The 21,374-nt window shown below is 48.1% G+C and overlaps 1 protein-coding gene across 1 annotated transcript in view; it reads left to right on the plus strand.

Annotated features, from left to right (window-relative positions):
- Positions 1-21,374, plus strand: part of RIBC2 (RIB43A domain with coiled-coils 2) — a 387,543-nt gene that overhangs the window by 336,645 nt on the left and 29,524 nt on the right. The window contains exon 6 of the mRNA XM_069628178.1: positions 10,179-10,345. Coding sequence (XP_069484279.1) covers positions 10,179-10,345 — 167 coding nt within the window. The remainder of the gene's footprint in view (positions 1-10,178; positions 10,346-21,374) is intronic.

The raw sequence follows: 21,374 nt of genomic DNA on the forward strand, positions 1-21,374 counted from the left end.
GGTGTGGTCGTCAACATGTCCTCCTGAAGGAGTCTGTACAGCTTAGTGGTCAGTCCTCGTCGGTGGCCCTCCTGCAATGCATGCTCTAGCGGGTGGATATCCCTCGAAGCCCCCCGCCGGACCGTTGGCTGTGAGATCCAGTGCTTGATCTGGGTGCATGTGAATCTCTGTTTCAGACAGCTGGAAGCAAATCTTGCATTCCTCGAAGTGAAGTGTGGTGCCGTTATCATAGAGCTGTGAGAGGGTCCGAAGGCCCCCTTGGTCGAACCGCCAAAGTTTTCTATGTTTATTCCGGGTGCAAAGTTCGGATTCTGGAGTATCGGGGAGAGCGGGCTTAGGCCTTTGGGTAGTTTCTTCCTGCGGCAGGCCCATGCCCATGCGTCTAAGGTGGCGTGGGTGGATGATAGAATTGTCGGCCAGCGACTGCGGGTTATGCCCGGAATCTGGAGTGCAGAGTTCAGCTGGAGAGGACATTTAGCCTGTTCTATGTGGGTCCATTTTGGGGGGTTTGACTGTTCCGCCCAGGCCATAGTGTTTGAGAGTTGGGCTGCTAAGTAGTAATTTGTCAGGTTGGGCAGGCCTATGCCTCCCCACTTGACCGCTCCGGTCATGACCTTCAGGGGGATCCTAACTCTCCCCCCTTTCCAGACAAATTTAGATAGTTTCTCCAGCATTGGATCTTTCATGGATTCACATGCTTAGAATATTCCCCCTCGACAGACTGGGAACCCTCGGTACGCTTATAAAGCCGTTTCCCATAGGAAAACTTCCGACACTTTTGTGTCCTATCTATGTCATTTTTTGGGGCCGCGCACGCATGCCCCACTAGGATGTAGCGGTATAAATGCCCCGCCAGCGCGGCTCCCTTCAGATTTCAACCGTCTCCAAAGTAGTGGGAGCACCTCGTGTAGTCTACTATTTTGTTTAGGTTGTGCTGTTGGAGTTTTCTTCTGATGTCAGGAAAAGCGCTGTTCTGCCCGTGCGCTATGTGCGGGTTGAAGGAGGTTTACGAGGGGGACAGACATATGGATTGCATATATTGTCTACAACCTTATCATTCGGCAGACAAGTGCGACATATGTAAGGGCTTCTCCCAGAAGACTCTTAAAGATCGAAGTCGAAGACTAGTTGCATGGTTAAACGATGGCGCGGGGGCATACCAACCTTCGGAGGTGGGCTCCATGCGCAGCGTGGCCTCAGTGTCAAAATCTTCAGGGGCCCTGTGCCGCTCGACATCGTCGGAACCCCCGGTGAAGAAATCACGACCGGCGGAGAAGGAATCGTCGAGAAGCCATTCTAGGGAGACTTCATCGAAAAAAGCCTCGTTATCCTCATCTTCGACAAAGAAAGACAGAAAAGAAAAATCGAAATCCTCCTCGGGCGATCATCATAGATCGACCTTGAGTCGAGATGCAGAGAAGCGTAGGTCAAGTTCAGAAAAGTCGGGAACGCCTCAAGGACCTACACGACCACCACCACCGTCGTCGACGACAGGGCAGTCGTCGACCACTTCTCTGCCACTGACACAATTGGTCTCAACCGTTCGTGGGCCACAGATGGTGACGACGATGACGACGATGGGGCCGCCTTTAGCCTCATCGATGGAGATCCCGCAAGAGGCCTGGCGACCAAAAGTATTCGACCCAGTTTTGCCGGAGACCCTACTGCAGCAAGAGGCCTTGTCGGTGTCCTCGGGAGATGAGGATGTGAGAGTAGCTGGCCCTGCGGACCTCGGGTTACCAGAGATTACCGGGCCTCTATCCGGGAGCATTCCGGGTCTACCCCTCTTCTCAATCCGCAGTCACTCTTGTCGCTGGAGGTTTTATCCATGTTACAAACATTGCTGAAGACACTGGACAAGAGACTACCTCAAGCATCTCCGGCCAGGTCGGCCGTCAACGAACCGGGCCCGTCTCGTCGGCCACCTCCGTCAACCCCCACGGCAGTGCCAGCGGGTGGAGACCTCTCAGCTCCACGCCATGAGGATGGAGAGCTGATAGATTCGGACTCGAACAGTAGAGCCTTATCGGATGTCTGTTTCCCCCTCCAGGGATCCAACCTGGGAGTCTGAAGCGGAATTAGAAACCCAGAGAAGCCCGGCTCAGCCGTCTCCCCCAGACGAAATTGGGTCATTTCACACCATGATGGCCAAGGCTTGTACAGAATTCAGGTTGGCCCAAGAAGAGGAGAAAAAGGACTGTTTTCTTTTCGACCTCATGGGAAAGAGAAGGTCAGTGTTTTCAGTACCCATCCTGGATCATGTGTGGCAGGAGGGATTACAGACCATGCGCCACCCTTTCCCGGAACTGGCAATAAAAGGTTGCCTGGAGAAAAAATGTAAGGCCCCACAAGCTACCCCCAGGTGTCTGTCCTCCCAACCAACCTCTGACTCGGTGGTGTCGGTAGCGGCGGCGAGAAAGATGAGGGCCCAGCACAAGTAAAGTGAAGCCAGAAGACAGGATGCCTTTGGCAAAAAAGTGCTGTCGGTAGGTGCAACCACAGTGAAAGCGGCCAATTCTCTGGCCATAGTAGCCAGATACGAAAGGGAGATGTGGCACCGACCTGCTCCTATGCTGGAGCATCTTCCGGAAGAACATCGTAAGGCGGTGATGTTACTGGTCAGGGAAGGTGAAGAGGCCTCCAATCATGCCATAAACATCACGGTGGACCTCGCGGAATCGGGGTTTAAGCAGGTGAATAACGGTATGGTTCTCCGAAGGCAAGCATGGCTGAAATGCACCAACTTTAGACCAGAGGTGCAATACAAGGTGCTGGATATGCCTTTTGAGGGAGACCTTCTGTTCGGCGAGAAGGTGGACGAGGCCCTGAAGGGCATGAAAGAGGACTCGGACACAGCGCGTTCCTTGGGGGCCCTCCAAAGTGGTCGAAGTTTCAGGTCTTTTCGTCCCTTTAGGGGAGCATCGGGAAACTCCAGATTCTCAGCATCGAGAGACAGATCCTTCAGTAGGCCAGCATACCCCTCCCAGGGATACAGACGGGCTTCTCAAGCAGCAAAACGACGCCGAGACTACCAGGCCCCCAAGAAGAGAACAGGTTACTCGTCGTCGACGAGGGATAAGCAGACCAAGGACCAGCAATGACGGGCATCGGAACATTCTGGGAGGCAGGGTATCGTGCTACATCAACAAATGGGCGCAAATAACAACGGATCAATGGGTGTTGGACACTGTAAGATACGGACATTCCCTGCAATTCAAAAGCAACCCTCCGCACATTCCACCGGCGTTTGTCGCTCAACCCCATCTGAGCGTGTTGCAGCAGGAAGTAGCACTTATGCTACAAAAAGGTGCTATAGAATTGGTTCCGTCGTTGCAGAGGGGCCAAGGGTTTATTCCCGATACGTTGTGGTGAAAAAACCAAACGGAAAGTGGCGTCCCATTCTAGACCTGCGCGATCTAAACAAGACGTTGAAAAGCCTAAAATTCAAGATGCTCACGCTCCAGGAAGTGATCCGGTCAGTTCAGGAAGGGGACTTACTGGCGTCTCTGGACCTGCAAAACACGTACTTCCACATACCAATGTGTCGGCGACACGGAAAGTTCCTAAGGTTTGTGGAAGGAGGGACTCACTACCAGTTCACAGTACTTCCTTTTGGGCTGAAATCCTCTCCCAGAACGTTCACAAAATGTTTGGCCCCGGGGGCGGCCTTGCTGAGAAGGCAAGGCCATCATGTATACCCGTATCTCGACGACTGGTTGGTGAGGGGGTCCTCCCCTATGTCGACTCACACAAGTTTGCAGGCCACCATGGACCTCTTACAACGGCTGGGGTTTGCGGTAAACTCCGAGAAATCCTTGTTAATGCCGTTGAGAAGCTTGGTGTTCCTGGGTGCACAATTTGAGACCTAGTCAGGGTTAGTGAAGCCATCCCTCGACAGAATCACCAAACTCAATCGATTGGCAGGTCAGCTGAAAATCAATACCAGACTATCAGTGAGAAAATATGTGTCGATTCTGGGCGCTATGGCGTCCTGCATTCCTCTCATGGGCAACTGCGGCCTGTTCATGAGGCCGGTTCAAGAGTTTCTGGCGGACCGGTGGACGCAGGCTCAAGGGCTCTGGTCGGACAAACTGACCGTCGACGACGACAAGCTCCTACTAGCTCTTCAGTGGTGGCAGAGCTTTCAGAATCTATCCAGAGGGGTATCCCTACAGGAGCCGGAGTTTCGGCTAACCATAGTGACGGACGCGTCCCTGACAGGCTGGGGAGGACACATGGGCACTCTACAAACGCAAGGGCGTTGGTCTCGGAGGGAATCTCTCCTGCACATCAACGTTCTGGAACTGAGAGCAGTGCGCTGGGCCCTGAAGCCTTTCCTGCCGCACATCAGAGGGTCCATAGTGAGAATATTGACAGACAACACAACGGCAATGTTTTACTTGAGAAAGCAAGGGGGCACGCGATCCAGAACCCTTTCCACCAAGGCTCAGAAGGTGTGGCATTGGGCTTTGAAACACGATATATCCATCGTAGCTCATCATCTTCCGGGAGTAAGGAACGAGCAAGCAGACTCACTCAGCAGAAAAATTGACCAAATACACGAATGGGAGATAGACAGCGTTCAGTTGTCGAAAGTCTTCGAGAAATGGGGACGGCCTCCGCTGGATCTCTTCGCTACGAAGAGGAACAAGAAGTGCGAAATGTATGCCAGCAGGTGGCCACAGGAAGGCTCTCTGGGGGAAGCGTTCTCCTTCCCGTGGATGGGCAAGTTCCTCTACGCCTTCCCTCCATTCCCTCTTATACAGAGAACTCTGCCGTGGATACGCAGGTACAGGTGCCGGGTCATCCTAGGAGCACCGTGTTGGCCGAGGTAGCCGTGGTTTTCCGACCTGCTTCACCTGTCAGTGGATAAACCAATAACGTTCCCGAAGGTTCCCAATCTCCTGTCCCGGGACGCAGGAACAGTGTGGCATCACAATCCAGACAGTCTCAATCTCACAGCTTGGCTCCTGACTTTTTTCGGAATTTGGTGCCTTGAGCATTTTTCGTCGGATTGTCAGAGAATCCTGCAAGCAGTGCGGGCCCCTTCCACCAAAAAGTCGTACGAGTGTAAGTGGAGAAGGTTCTGTACGTGGTGTCAAGGATAGACGGGAGTGCAACCTCTAAGGGTAACTCAGGAACAGCTTCTGCCGTATCTTCTACACCTGGCGAAGAGCGGATTATCTTTTTCATCAATAAAGGTACACCTGGTGGCCATCTCTAGGTTCATGAGGAGGAGAAAGTCGTCTCCCTTATTTAGTGACAGGTTGGTGAAACACTTCATGAGGGGTTTGTTCCGGACGTTCCCTCCGGCTAAACGTTTTCCACCAACGTGGAGCCCTAATGTGGTGCTAGCAGGGTTAATGAAAGCACCCTTTGAACCAATGGCCACATCATCGATGAAGTTCTTGTCATGGAAAGCGGCTTTTCTAATAGCTATAACATCAGCTAGGCGGATCTCAGAGTTACAAGCGTTGGTCGTAGACCCGCCGTACCTAAAGTTTTTTAAGGACAAAGTGGTTCTGTCAACTAATCCTCGTTTCATTCCAAAAGTTCCTACGGCTTATAAACACTCATCCATTGTCCTGCCCACCTTTTTCGTGACGCCCTCATCGGCTGCGGAAAAAGTCCTTCATACCTTGGACGTAAAGAGAGCTCTAAAATGTTACCTTCATCGGACTCAGCAGCTTAGATCTATGGAACAACTCTTCGTTGCATATGGTCCTTCAGCGAAAGGAAAAGCAATTTCAAAGCAGGGACTTCCCCGATGGGTCTCGTCGACAACTTCATCGTCAACGGCGTTGTGGGCAGGAATCCCGCTGACAGACATTTGACAGTCAGCGGCATGGTCAGTGTCTCACACGTTTACCCGCCATTACTGCCCGAACGGCAGCATGCGGACGAGATACAAATGGGAAGAGCAGTCTTACGCCATCTGTTTCAATAAGGTAAGCCCTTTTCAAGAAGGATCTGTACTTATTTGACATATATACACATATATATATATATATATAGGTATTGATATGTGCATGTACTGTAACTGTAACTCCATTTCTCCAGCATTGGTATCTTTCATGGATTCACATGCGCCCGCCGGCCTCCCCGGAATGCAATCGTCTTGTTTAACTAGGTTTTCATCCCATTCTGCTTTGGAGGGGTCAAAATCTGAAGGGAGCCGCGGGGGCGGGGCATTTATAGCGCTACGTCCTAGTGGGGCATGCGTGGGCGGCCCCAAAAAACTACGTAGATAGGACACAAAAGTGTTGGAAGTTTTCCTATGGGAAACGGCTTTATAAACGTACCGAGGGTTCCCAGTCTGTCGACGGGGAATATTCTAAGCATGTGAATCCATGAAAGATACCAATGCCGGAGAAATGGAGTTACAGGTAAGAAACTATTCCCTTCTTCTGTAGTTGTTCCAGTGGCTGTTTTGGGAGAGGGACCGGCTGAGGTATAGAAATCGGGGGAGAAGGTTCATCTTACATGCCGTGACTCTGCCCAGTAGGGAGATCTCCTGCCCCTCCCAGCTTTTCAGGTCTGCTTCCAGTTCCTTGAACAGAGGGGGAAAACTTGCTGCGTATAGCTGTTTCAGGTCTGCAGTAATGTGTATCCCGAGGTAAAATGAGGATGTAGAGTTCCATTTCACTGGGCATTGCGATTGGAAATCTGCTGAGTGGGCTGTGCTCAAGTTTATTCCCAATGCCTCCGATTTTGAGTAGTTTACCTTGAATCCAGCCACCTGTTCAAAGGCTTCCAGTTCTGCTAGAGCGGCGGGGAAGGAGGATTGGCAGTTAGTGATGGAGAACATTACGTCATCGGCGTATAAAGAGATTTTGAACTGTTCGCCGGATATGTTCATCCCAGTAATCTTGTCATTCAGGTGAATCCTTCGAGCGAACGGTTCCATCACAAGGGCAAAGATCAATGGGGAAAGCAGGCATCCCTGTCTCGTCCCTCTTGACAGATGAACCAGGGCCGAGTGTTTTTGATTTAACCTCAATGGTGTCTTCGGGGTTTGATAGTTAGCTAGCAACATCCTGCAGAAGGAGGGGCCAATTTGAAAGGCTTCCAATGTGAGGCGCATAAAGTTCCAATCCACCCTATCGAAAGCTTTGGTGGCGTTCAATGTCAGGGCCGCTAGTTCCTGCTGACTCCGGGCGGCTACCTCGATGAGGGTGAGGGCTCGTGGATATTGTCCCCTGTGCTCCTGTCTCTGATGAAGCCTGTTTGGTCTGGGTCTACGATGGATGGAAGGACCACTGCCAGTATATTCGCCAGCACTTTAGAATAGATGTTGTCATCTACGTTGAGGAGAGATATATGCCTGTATGATACACAGTCTTTCGGGTCTTTACCAGGCTTCAGGAGTAGGATTGTGGTGGACTCTTGCATGGAGGGCGTGATCGTACCCGTGTCCCTAAAGGAGTTGAACAGTTTGGTTATTGGGCCCAGAAGCAGAGGGCGGGAGAGCTTATAGAATTTGGGCGCGAAGCCGTCTGGCCCCAGAGCTCTGGGTTTCAAGGTTTTGAGCACCACCTCAATCTCTTACGCGGTAATGGGGGCCTCCAAGGAGGAGCTGTCTGTCTCCGATAAGTGAGGGAGATTGGACTGTGCCACAAATTGTTCCTGTTGCGCTTGCGGTCAGAGGGAGGTAGTCAATGTGTCAGCTAGATGGGCCGTTGCTGTTTGAAGCTTCGCATCTTCCCCATATAGGATCCTGCCTTTCGCCCCCCTTAGAGCAATGATGTAGTTCCGTCCACGGGTCCTGGCGAGTTTGCTGACCAAGAATCTGTTGGCTTTATTGCCATTCACATAGTAACTCTGTTTAGTTCTGATCAGTGTCTGGGTGATGCCCTCCACATAATGGGCCTCCAATTTCGTTGGAGCCAATCTCAGGAGTTTAGCAGCTTTCGGCGGTCAGCCCTTCTTGTGGAGTGATTCTGCTTTAGCCACTTCCTTTTCCAGCTGCTCTTTCATCTCGGTGCGTCTTTTGCGGTATGCTGCTGTCTGAGCTATCAATTCCTCTCTGATCACTGCCTTCATGGCTTCCCATCTTGTCGCTGTGGAAGTAAGGTCTGGCGGATTTTCCCTGAAGTAGTTATGTATCGCTTTGGTTATGGAGTCTCGCACAGCCATATCATGCAGCATTGGTTCATAAAGAGTCCATCAAGGTTTCTTCAGTGGGTCAGGGTCGAAGATCCGGGGGGTCAGCAAGATCGGGGCATGGTCAGATAAGAATTTTGTACCAATTTCCACGTCATCGGTTAATGTTAGCCGTTATGGAGTGGACATAGCAAATCTATTCGGGGCGAGGAGCGGTGGACGGGTGAACAACAGAGAAGTCTATTTTTTCGGGATGGAGGACCCTCCAAGTGTCCACCACCCCCAGAGATTTAAATAGGTGGCAGAGGCCCAATGCAATCTTGAAGTCCCTCGGTGCCGGGGTACCGGATTTGTCTTTCAAGTGGTTTGGGACCCCATTAAATTCGCCCCCTATAACCACTTGCCCCCGATAAAGGGGAGGAGTGTCGATTCATGATCCGTGAAGAAGTCTTCTTTGCCTTCTTTCGAGGCGTAGACAGCAGTTAGTGTGTGTAGTTGATCATAGAGGTCCCACTTTATTGCGATGTATCTGCCATCTGGGCTCCGCAGGATATCCTTCTCCTTGAAGGGCGCCCCTCTCGCTAATAGGATCGCTGTGCCCCCTCTCTTGCCGTCGCCTGGAGCCAAATATTGAGTCGGGAACACCCGACTTCACAGCCATGGGGAGTCTTCCGCCCTCAGGTGTGTCTCCTGGAGCAACGCCACTGAGCTCTGGATGTCTTGTAGACGTTTGAGAGTGGATTTGCGTTTTACGGGAGAATTCAAGCCTCTAACATTTAGTGAGACATAACGCAACTTAATGTATGGCAGAGGGGCCTCACGTGTTATACCTTCAGAGGTCAGGCGAGAGGGGAGGGGAGCGCTGTTGATGGGAGGATGTCTTCAGGTGCCAGGCTGTGGATACTGTCTGCTGCAAGCAGGTTTTCTTCATAACAAAAACTAGGCCAAACGTGGCCCGTCTACCTACGGGCCCCATGGGAGGGTCCAACAATAAATAAGTCAAAAACCAAAATCTAATCAAAACAGGCCCAGAGGGCCCATGGCTGGAGTGTGTGTCCATTCACTCAGCTGGGGCATATCGTGGGACGCTCGGGCGCCGAGAGTGTAAGTTCCGGCTCGGAGCACAGGAAGCTTCATGTCAAACTGGAGTGGTGGAGGAGGCATCCCCCATTGGGGACTTTCATCCAGCGGTTTCGCTGTGATTTCGGGGTCGGATTTTGGATTTTATTGGGTGACAGATTAGTTAAATCTTCGTCCGGGGTCGATGGTTTCCCACCCATGACGCCACCCGCTTCATCGAGGGAGTGGACTGTACGTGTCTGTCCTTCAAATGAGAACTGCAGCGATGCCGGAAAAAGCCATCGATATTTTATCTCTTGATCTTGGAGTAAGACTGTCAATGGTCTTGGGGCTCTCCGTTGCTGGACAGTGGTGGGCGCTAAGTCCTGGAAGATTTGTATGGAGGCTGCTTGATATGTCAGGTCTCCCCGAGTGTGACTGGCCGAAATGATAACCTGCTTGGTAGCAAAGAAGTGGACCCTGTTTGTTTAACATCCTGACATAGACGTTCCTTAGTTTTGTTGAGGCAGGGCAAAAACCCTCATAGAGTTAGGAATAGATTGGATTTCCCTAACTCCTCTTATCATTTTGACAAGGAAAGTTTATAACCAAAAACGTAATATACCACTGTGTCCGAGTCTTACTCTTGACCCCGTACAGTCCCCTTCCCTACTTATGACCTGCCCACCATCCATCCCTCCATTTTCAAATTGTTGAGACATTGTCTATGAGAATAGGACTGAGGTGTAGAACTTGGAGCCTGGGTGGGGCATGCAAGCCGATGGAGCTGCACATCCATTTCCATGTGCTTTGTAGGAAATTATATTCACTGTAACTGTGGGTACAGCTATTCCAGGAGTCTGTGGCAAGCTGGAGTTCAGCACAAAAGGTACTATGGTAATTAAATTGTACTTTCTGTTACAAGACTTGTAGGATGAGCAGTATTTAAGTAATCGTCTCTATGAATGGATCCTAAGAATATATTTTTTTTTTCATTTTTATGAACTGTTTTATAGAGGCTGCAAGAAGAAGAACGTCAGAGAGCAGCAGACTGGGATCGACAACGTGTACAGGCTGCCAGGGCGATGGTGCTTGCTGAAAGGCAGCAGAAGCGACAGGAAAAGGAACTTCGAAAAGCACAGGATCATGTCAATATGCAACTTGCGCAAGCACATAAAGCACAGTAAGTGTATGGAGGAGAGTGCGCCTGGCGTAAAAAAAACACAATCTGAAGCTTTTCTTGTTCACTGTCAAAGCACTCATTATTTATATGTCAGATTCACAGAGGATGTGCCATTCTCCCAGCCTTTGCTTCCTTTGGCCTTCTTTTGTGTCCAAGAATGAGAATAGGGATAGAATGACAGCACACCAGCTTTGATCGGGAAGAAAAGCAAGAGTTGTGATGCAAATTCCTTCCTACTGGGATCCCTATTATGTTGCCAGCTAATTGCCTGATTGATGGGAAAGCAGTACTTATTAGCCATGTTGGGCTAGAAATGCTCCCAGCCATCCACTGGAAGGAAAGGCTATTTTACCAAATTGAGCTGACAATCTAGGCCACCCCTGACATTTTGACTACATGTGTGGAAATGGATAGTATGTGAGATATATTCAAATAATAACGTCTATCATGCTGTTTAGTGCACTGATCCACAATTTTCATCTTATGTCTTATTGACTCCTTTTTTTTTTAAACAGTCTTTATTAATTTTTGTATCAATCTAACACAATACATGTTTTAATTCACTGTAGTGGTCAGTGCAGCTTCAAATATCTCTCATATAGTCAATACAAAAAATGCAATAAACTCACACATCGCAACTTGTGTTAACCCTCCTCCCATAGCTGCTTTAAACAAATGAATAACCAAACAAATCGCACAGTGTTGTACCAGCTCATTATAGGTATGGCCTCTTCGCACCGCATCCTCACGGGAGAAAACAAAAACCTTAAGCAAGTGCATTTGTTAACCTCACAAATAACTTGGAAGAGGATTTGTTTGGGGGCATCAGTCATTGTGACTTAGCAGGCGTCAATACTCTGCTTAGTACTCCTCAAAGGGTAGCCAGATCGAATCTCTGTTTCTTCGCGATTCCATCACTGCGGCTGTTAGGCTTTCCATCTCATAAATTGCAAACGCTTTACTTAGCCACTCTCTTTTGGAAGGAAGGGCTGCTGATTTCCATTTAATAATCAAGCATACTCTGGAAGCTAGTAGCAGGTTCTGTGGCATGTGTGTGAGAGTGACGTGGGAGTCTTCCTCATCTGATTCTAACCCGAATAATATCAACATAGGAGTGCGCGTTCTGGGGATCCCGTCGATGTCCTGGATCCACCCTAAGACTTCTTTCCAGTATGTTTTAACTTTTTCACAATCCCACCATTGGTGCCAGTAATCGCTAATCTCACCACAGCCTCTCCAGCAGTGTGGAGGGGTGCCTGGAAACATCTTGGACAGCCTTTTGGGAGTATAGTGCCATCTAACTAGCAAACGCGCATTGTGCATTTTGTATTGGGTCGAAATAGATGATCCCCATACAGCGCTCCAAATGGCTTTCCAGACACCGGGTTGGTCCGTTAGGTTTAGTTCTGTTTTCCATTTAGCTTCGGATGCGGAGCGGGGCAAATGGCCTCTGGTGATTAGGGCTTTATAAATACTAGCAATGAGTCCCTTCGCGGTCTGGGGGAACTAAGTATGAGTTCAAAGGCTGTGAGGGGACGCTGTAGAGTGTTTCCCCAACAATGATCCATGAGGACACTTTGCAACTGCAAATATTGCATGTGAGAAATGTTCTTCACCTCGATGGCATCACGTATTTCATTGTATACATATATACCCCTTCCCTCCAGATCTGTGCTGCTCTTACTACTCCAGCCTCGTACCAATTCTGAAATCGATTTACTTCACAGATTAACTTTTGTATGGGGGAGACCAAATACAACTTAACAGGGAGGGCCATGTTGTGACCCCTCGCATGGCTCGGGAGGGGCGCCAGAGTGTCCATAACACCTCCAAAATGGGATGTTCACGTATTCTCCTCGTCATTACAGACTGTGGAACCCATAGCCATTCCACCAAAGTGACTGGGGCAAAGATATGGTTCTCAATTGCCACCCATTGTTTCTCTGGGTTTTCCCATAGATGATCGACTAATACCCTTAATTTGGAGGCTCTGTAATATTCCTGGATGTCTGGGAAAGCAATGCCACCTGATTCTTTGGGTAAAACAAGAGTGAAGTAGGGGATTCTAGGCTTTTTACCCGCCCATAAGAATTCCAATAACACTTGCTTGATATCTGCCAGAAAAGATTCAGGTTTAACAATTGGGAGTGATTGAAAGAGAAAGAGGAATCGGGGTAAAATTTTCCTTTTAATTGAGCTGAACCTTGCGGCCCAGGACAGATTACATTTTGTCCACATGTTCATATCGTCCCTGATAGCTTTCCACAGGGGAACATAGTTTGCTTTGAAAAGATTTGAGAGGGGCACAGTGATATTTGCCCCCAGATACCTTACTGGCTGAGTTTGTATCTTAAGGCCCCAGCTCTCTCCCAGCAGTCTGAGAAAGTCTGAGAAAGTCCTCCCCCTCCCTGAATGGGACTGCTATAGTTTTCTGGAGGTTTGAATGAAAGCCTGATAGGGCTCCGTATTTTTGTATTTCATGGAAGAGGGCCGGAATAGATTCCGCTGGTTGAGTGAGATACAGGAGAATATCATCTGCAAACATTGCCAATCAGGAAAGAGAGGGTGCATCCTTGCCTCGTGCCACGTGTAATGTCAATTGGGTCAGAGGAAATACTGTTAATGGAGACTGTCGCCTGTGCCGTGTGGTATAGTGCGCTCCTTGTGACCATGCCATTCCAACTTTCACCCACTTTAGTACTGCTTTCAAGAAGGGCCATTCTATGCAGTGGAATGCCTTCTCGGAGTCTAAGGATAGTAACAGAGGGTCTTTATCTTCCTTGCAGAGGCCAACCATTAAATCTAGAGTTTTCCTTATGTTATCCGCTCCTTGCCTACCCCTCATATATTCCACTTGTTCAGTGTGTATCTGTTGAGGTAGCACCAGGGCCAGCCGGGATGCCAGGATGCTTGCATAGATTTTAGCCTCAACATTAATTAGGGAGATGGGGCGGTATGACGTGCACTCCGGAGGGTTTTTACCTTCTTTAGGGATTACTATTATTGTTGATTCCGTGAATGATGTGGGGGCCTTATCCGTCGACATTATTGAGTTAAATAATTTGGTCAAGAACGGTGAGAGGGAATTACTATTCGTCTTATAAAATGCTGGGGTGTAGCGATCATGACCTGGGGCCGAACTAGCTTTTAGGTTAGAAATTGCTCTCTGAATTTCTACAGTTGTTATAGCCGTATTCAGTTGTTCTAAAAGTTCAGGATCTATAGATGGGCAGGGGAGAGTTGCTAGGAATTCTTCTATGGACGCTGGTGTACTATTCCCTTCAGCTGTATACAACTGCGAGTAGTACTTTGAAAAGCAATTTACTATATCGTGAGGGTCTGTGAGCATGTCTCCCCTTTCATCACGAACCTCTATCAGCCCTTTGTTTCCTCAGTCGGTTTGCTAGCATTGTGTGGGCCTATCTCCCTTCTCAAACATTTTTTGTTTTAGGTATTTGAGCTGTGTAAGAGCCTTTCCTCCCCAAATGTCTTTAAGCTCCTCTCTCAGTTGTTTCATCCGTGACAACCTGTCCTCTGCTTGGTTAGGGTGCTGGCGAAAGTTTCGCTCTAGGTGGGAAATATCTTTTTTAAGTTCTGCCTCCCTACGTTGCCGTAGCCTTTTCTTGGACACCCCTTCTGAAATCAGGATCCCCCTTATTGTGGCTTTTGCTGCTTCCCATACCGTGTTTAGTGACATGCCATCTACATCGTTTGTTTCAAAATAATCTGCAATGGCTTCTGAAAGAGAATCCCTAAACACTGGGTCTCTGCACAGGAAGTCATTGCAGATCCATCGTCTATCTGCTCTATGGGGGAGGCCCAAACTCAGTTGAAGCGTGTATAACTCGTGGTCTGTCCAGGCAACTACTTCTATGGATGCCTCGAGAATCTCACCCTCACATTCTGCTCCCAGCAGGAGATAATAGGGGAGAAACTTTGGTGCGGGGTGAGAAGAAAGTGTAGCCTCTGTCCTTGGGATGAGTCTCACACCATGTGTCGATTAGGTGGTGCTGTTTTAGCTGACTAAGGAAGTGGTCTCCTTGTTGGCTACTTGGTGGTTGCATCACCTGCTGCATCGATTGCCAGCCTAGTTCCTTGTTTGCTACAACATTAAAATGTCCCCCATAATTCAGGATACCCTCCTTCCATTCACTCAAGAGATCAAACAGGGGTTCAGAGAAGTGTGATTGATTCTGATTGGGCGCATAGACTGAACACAAAGTGATTTTACGGGTTTGCAGTTCTCCCTTTAATGCGACATACCTCCCTTGTGCAACTCTGTGTGTATGCTCTAACCTAAATGGTAAGGATTTCCTGATCAAGATTCCAACACCACCCCTTTTGTGGGGACTGGAGGCCCATATAGAGTCCCCAATGTCTCTATGTTCCCCTCCTTTTACATATTTCGTCTCCTGTACAAATAGTATGTCCATTCAGGATTGCTTAAACTGTCTTGCCAGCATTGACCTTTTCTGAGTAGAGTTTAACTCCCTCACTTTCAGGGACCCAAAGGTTACGCCATCAACCCTTGCCATTGTAGTTTGCTAACTGTATGCTAGTTGCCCTGAGTTTCTGCAGTTTTGAGGAGCGGTATGTCCTCCGCCTTGTGAGGATTCTGGATTGCCCTGCCATAGACACATTTAGCATGTGTGGTTTTACCTTGTGGTTCAAATACCCCTTAAGTTCCAAACGAGTGTCCTCCCCCTTCCCTTTCCCCGCAAATAGCTAATTCTAGCATTCTTTTTTGGCTAAGGAGACGCCATAAACTAAGAAGGGCCACTCTGTTGGGGCCCCTCTCCAGGCATCCTTCAATCATTCAAATTTGATTAGAACTATCACGCAAACATTTTGTTTACCAGAAATTTAGGGGATTAGAACTATTCCATTGTAAATTGAACGGGCGCGCTCTAGTAAGTAGCGGGTGCTCGCGCTTTCCTATTGTTGCATACCAGCTTCAACCCTACCAAGAAAGAGCAGATATAAAGTTATAAAGATATCGATTCAAACTCATGGAGTGTTCAGACGCTTATACTTCCACTTCGTTGACACTTTCCCTCTCCTTGGCAGTTTCGGCGCTGGGTTTAACGAGGGTCCCTCCGGCCTCCTGCAGGAATCTATGTCAATGTCCTCTGCTGAGCCTTGAAGTTGTTGCAAAGCTCTGACTGCTTCTTCTATCGTAGTGACCCTAAACTCCACCCCTGCATATTCAAAAGAGAAGGGGTGACCCCATCGATAGCGAGTGCCTTTTTCTTGTAGCCAGATCGTGAGGAGGTGGCATCCTCTTCTCTTGGTGAGGGTCATAGCTGAGAGATCTTGATACAGCGTAACCTTTGCGCCTCCAAATTCAATTGTTCCTTTCTCCCTTGCTCTCTGCAGAATGTCTTGCCTTTGGGAGTAATAGTGGCACTTAACCAGCACCGATCGTGGACCTCGTGTGGGCTCTCCTGCTCTATGCACTCTATCGAATTCTAGCTTTGGCAGGTCTGAGTTATTAGAGGGTCTGAATAAGGGCTTTTACTTTCAGTTCCAAGTTCACTGGGGATTCTCCTTGTTCTTCCGCCAAGCCTAGTATCCGTATGTTCGATCGCCGCTCTCTGTTTTCAAGATCATCAAGTTTTGCTTGCATGTCTCTTTCTTTTTGTTCCAGGTCTTGGAGGCGTGCCTCATACTGCATCGTGGCTATGTCCCCTGATTGCTGGTTGTTTTCCACCACCTCAAGTCGGTCCTCAGCCTTTGCCACTCTGGTCTGCAGGTCAGAAACCGTTTGTGAGACTCGACTTTATAGACCTTATTTCCCCTAGCAACAGCCTATTGTACGACTTGGTGGCACTGTCTAGATCATTGGATGTCTGTTGAACTCTGTGCTTCTGTTGACTCCATGGCTGAGTTGGGTCAGCGAAACGTCTGAAGTAAGGCCAAGGTGTTGGGGTCCAGCTTGATTCTAGTTGGTACCAGTAATATTGGCCTCCTGTTCACACTATTTATGCTGTCCACGCACGTGGTGTGTGCAGGGTCTGTGGTCCATGCGCAAAAGGCTTTCACTCTACAGTCTGCTTCTTCTTCAGGGAGTCAAGTAAGGGCAGGAGCTTTTCTCGTACTCTCCTGGGTAGTGTGCTCTGAATATTGATAGGGTGCCTGCTCTCTGACTCAGTCGCGCTGTTGTGGAGACTTGTATACGTGGGACTAGTATGAGCATATGGCGTCAGAGGGGTTCACCAAGTGTTCGATTCCGTTGTTTGCCTTGGGGTGTTTGTGCCGCCTGATCTACTCTTGCTGTGTGCCGGTGATTGGTGCTAGTGCTGTCAGGCCTGCTGCCAATCCGGCCTCGCTGCAGCGGCAGTCGTCTTTGCTGCGGCATATAATGCAACTCCTCAACTATGCCTCAGTGCAAGTGAGTGCTTTCTGCAGTTCCTCCTGACCCCCCCCGTTTGGTCCGCACTCTTCCCTCTTTTATTGTTGTGTTTTGTTATTATTTCGTTCTGTCGTCCCCTCCTCAGTTTTAAATTGTGTGTGCTATTGCGCTAGCTTTATGCCATCCCTTTGTCTTTGTTGGCGGTGGGAGAATGGGGTGGGGGTCCTTTGGTTGCTCCACGTTCCTCCGGCGGCTCGGGCCGGGGGTCCGAGTTCCTGACATAGCCGCAGGCAAGCAAGCCCAGAGTGCCCCGTTCTCCTTGCTGCGCCTCAAGCATGTTTCATGAAACGGGCAGGGTGCTCTTTATTTTATTCTCCCCCCAGGGAGGGCAGGGACTACTCATGGTTCGGCAGTCACTGGGGCCCTCTTTCATAAATTCCAGTGATGAGAGGGGGAAAGGAAAAAAAAAGGTGCTCAGCTTCACTGCGTACCCTCCGGGCAAGTGTTCTCTACGAGTGCCGGAGCCCTTTCCAGCGCTCCCGATGGTGAGGGGGAGTGGAAGAGATACTCCCCACTGATGTGCGATCCTGTGCCCTGTGTGTTTTCGGTGCACCGGAGCCGTCCTTTCGCCACTCTGTTTAGGTGCTTCCCTTTCATTGGGCGATTTTTTGTTTGCAGGAGGAGCTGAGTATTACTAAGGCAGGCCCACGCTTCGCAGCCGCCATTTCTTTTCCCAGTGTGATTCCCGAGGCCTGGCTTGCACATTCAAATTGCATATGACAGCGTGCACGTTTTTGCTTGAAGTTTCTCCCACTGCTGCTTGGCAACTTAATAATAATAATAATAATAATAATAATAATAATAATAATAATAATGATGATACAGAACGTTCATTTTGAAGTACAAAGTATTTGTTTTCATACAGATTTTCCTCACGTAGTGATGCCCAGAGAAGGAGACGATGGCTCAGGCTGCCATCATGTCTGCGCCACCTGATGGTCTCCCGTCTTATTGACTCTTAAACAATAAAACTTTTTTTGACTCAATCATGAATGCCTGGCTTTTTGCATCTCCACTATCTGGCAGAAACCCAGCCCCTACCACATGTGGTTTCTGGTAAGCCTTTGACTCTTCCTTGGTCTGGTGTGTTCATGGATGTGCTGAGGTGGGCCAAGTCACCGGGCAGTGTAAGTTATGTTAATATTACAGCCTTAAAGCAACCGATGGCGAGTCCTTGTTGATAACAGGCATTTTATATATGGATGATGAGGTAATGGTCTGCAAAAAATGGATTCTCATAATATTGAGGCTGCCCAATATATAAGAAGATAGGTAATGAAAAGAAAGGAATCTGTAATTTGCGCCAATTTAAATATTTATTGTGAAGTTTTCATGAATTATAATAGTGTTTTGTGAATTCCTCATAAGTATGAATAATTCCTCAACATGTGTTTCATCAGGAGGATATAAACAATTCTAAATGAAAAGCAAAAAGAATAATAATTTTCAATTTACCAAAATGTAAGTATTGCTGGCTGAATTTCATAAAGTTAAACATGATTAAACGAAATTCTATGTTGGCTTGATTACTCACTCTATGTGCTGTTTCACTGGAAATTGATTAAGTCTATTAAATGTGGACACAAAAGTTGCAGTAGAGAGAAGGCAGTTGGATTTCATCTGACCCTTCCCTGTGTTTAGTAATACCTGCAATTTAAAGTTTACTATTTTACACATTTTGTATAGGACAATGTGGATGCAGCTTAAAGATGCAATGACTAGCTTGTTTTAAGAGCTAGTAAATATTGACTTACCAGTATGAAAGATGGTTCCCCAATTGCGATTGTCCTCGCAGCGTATACACAGCAGTGAAACTAAAATGGCTGTTACTTATTTATTTATTTGCATTTTTAAAGCGCTCACACAGCCCGCGGGCATTGAGGTACTTGTCCAGGAATTGTTTGATTTAGTTGCGTAGTTGTTTTGTCTTAGTTGCGCATTTATAACGCACTTAAATACCCTGGGGTTTCTAAGTGCGGACCCGGGGATTGAACCTGTGTTGCTTCATGTCGTCTTGCTTCCGAGGCGAGCACGTTGCCGCTGAGCTATCCTCCTGGGACTTAAAGCGGTGTGATGACGTGATAAATTGACGCAAATTACAGATTACTTTCTTTTCATTACCTATCACCTGGCAGTGTAGCTTGGCATTTTACCTGTTGTGCCCAAGGTGTTCAGGGTCTGGCGTCTGTGGTGGGGTGACCTGAGGTGTGCTGGAGGAGGATGTACACTGTGGCCTGTGATGAAGTCAAAACCCCAATCCGCCCTAGAGTGGACAGGTGGCCAGTAAATTGACCTGTCAACCTTCTGAATCCTTTAATTATGTAAACGAGGAAAGATTACTGAATGGAATACACAAAGGGGGGCTGTTGGTGGGAGGATGTGTTGTCTGGCAGGGTCCCAAAGAGACCAGTGCCATTTGGGCCAAGAGTTTCTCTTAGGATCCACAAGTCAGCTGATGATCCATTCCAGCCAGCGGGGAATGGATGGCAAGGTTGGAAACATGGAGAACCTTCAATTATGAAGTAGTGAAGAAACTGGAACAGAATTTAAATTCTGGAAGGAAGTCAGGCAAGGTCCGAATTAAGACAGGCTGACCTTAAGACAGATGTTGCACGCCTGTGCCACAATTGCATGGAGCCATAGATGCAAGGTGGAGAAGAAGAGAAGAAGTAATGGATGCAGAAGACCAGAGTGAGAACTATAGCTTGGCAGACCCGAGGATAAGCTGCACTTCAAAGGCACCGTTCACAGCCTTGCCTTCCAACAGGTGAGTTTCATTGAAGGTAGGAAGTGGGAACAACTGCGAGACACCAAGCCCATGAAGCCGAAGTTGTACAGAAAGGGTTGTTTGTCTTGAGGGAAAAGTTAGAAATTAAGAAGGCGGATGGAACAAGAAGGGAGAAATGGGAAAAATGGCAATACACTGGAGCAGGCCTCTCAGACATGGACTAGAGACATGAAAGGAGTACAGAACCGGGGAAGAAGCCGAAGAGAGTTGGCAAGTTTGATGAGCTTGCAGGGTCATGAGAAAGGAGAGGGTTAACTGAGGAGATTGTCAGCGGAAATGAGTGACGATCCAAGAAGAGGAAATAAATCTGAAAGGCAGATACTTGGAGAGTGGCCTTGAGTAAGAGAGGATAAAATACCAAAGTATGGAATGGAGGAGGTATGACGAAACTAAGCTCAGCAAAACCTTACAGAGACCTCTTGGTGAGACACCAGTAGGCCCAGATAGATGGGCAGATCTAGTTCCAGAAGGGGAACAGGGAAATATCCAGGCCAGTAAAGAAACACCTGATAGTGACAGGACAAAAGACAACACCCAAAGGCAGAGGCGAGCACAGTGAGGTAAATGTTTGAGAGAAGGGACCTAGATAAGAGGTGAACAAGACTTGCAAAAAATATGGAATATGGAGGTCCTAAACCCGAAAGTGAGTAAAGATGAGACCCTGAGAAAAGTCAGGAAAGAACCCAAAAAAAGGCTTTGCATCTAACGTAAATGGGGTCAGAGAAGGTGGTGACAGAAACCCCAACAAGTTACTGTGATGGATGCTTATTACCCCACTTGAGCAAGTTCAGACTCTGACCAACATTTAGGAGAAATGTAAATGCAAGTTACACTCCTAAGAATCAAACAAGCTGCTACAAGCAAAGATGGGATAAACTTTGCGCTATCATGCATTGTTACAACCAGGAATGAAAGCATATTTGAGGGCAACCCGACATAAGTAACACCAGCCTCTCAATCTGATCAGACATTCAGGAATGAGACACAACAAAATTCCCATTAACTTTATAAAATACACCTTCACCAGCATATGCATTGGTATACCAAGCAGAGTTGGCACATTGGAGTCATTTCCACAGAAAGAGGTATATTGACAATTTTGTCAGACATTTACAGCTGCAATGTAGATCAGAGTGGGGTGCCTTACTGCAACAAAAAAGCGTGAAAAAGAATCTCACAAATCTCAAGCAGAACTGGAAACCGCTGGGGCTTCATTCTATGATCTCCTACAGAGGCGTGGGAAAAAAAGGGCTGCACTGTCCACCTGGATTAACAACCCCACAGAGGCTACTAGAATCGCCTTCAAATATATCTCTAAACAATACAAAATCGCCATCATCAATGCCAAAGCCTCCTCCTTCAATACAAGGATAGCCAATGATAAATCCGTAACTAAAAAAATATTTGCCATATTCAGAGAGCTTGAGGCTCCCCTCCTCCCCTCCATCACCTTTTGTGAAGGATGAAACTTGGTGCTACTCCATCCAGTCAGCCATGCTAAGCAAACTGGAAACTTTGCAGGCCAAAATCCTTGCCCACCAACATGATCTCACCAAACTGGGGCACAATTGCATGGAGCCATAGATGCAAGGTGGAGAAGAAGAGAAGAAGTAATGGATGCAGAAGACCAGAGTGAGAACTATAGCTTGGCAGACCCGAGGATAAGCTGCACTTCAAAGGCACCGTTCACAGCCTTGCCTTCCAACAGGTGAGTTTCATTGAAGGTAGGAAGTGGGAACAACTGCGAGACACCAAGCCCATGAAGCCGAAGTTGTACAGAAAGGGTTGTTTGTCTTGAGGGAAAAGTTAGAAATTAAGAAGGCGGATGG

Source organism: Ambystoma mexicanum, chromosome 12, assembly GCF_040938575.1.
Source record: "Ambystoma mexicanum isolate Mex_15411 chromosome 12, UKY_AmexF1_1, whole genome shotgun sequence".
Taxonomy (NCBI): domain Eukaryota; kingdom Metazoa; phylum Chordata; class Amphibia; order Caudata; family Ambystomatidae; genus Ambystoma; species Ambystoma mexicanum.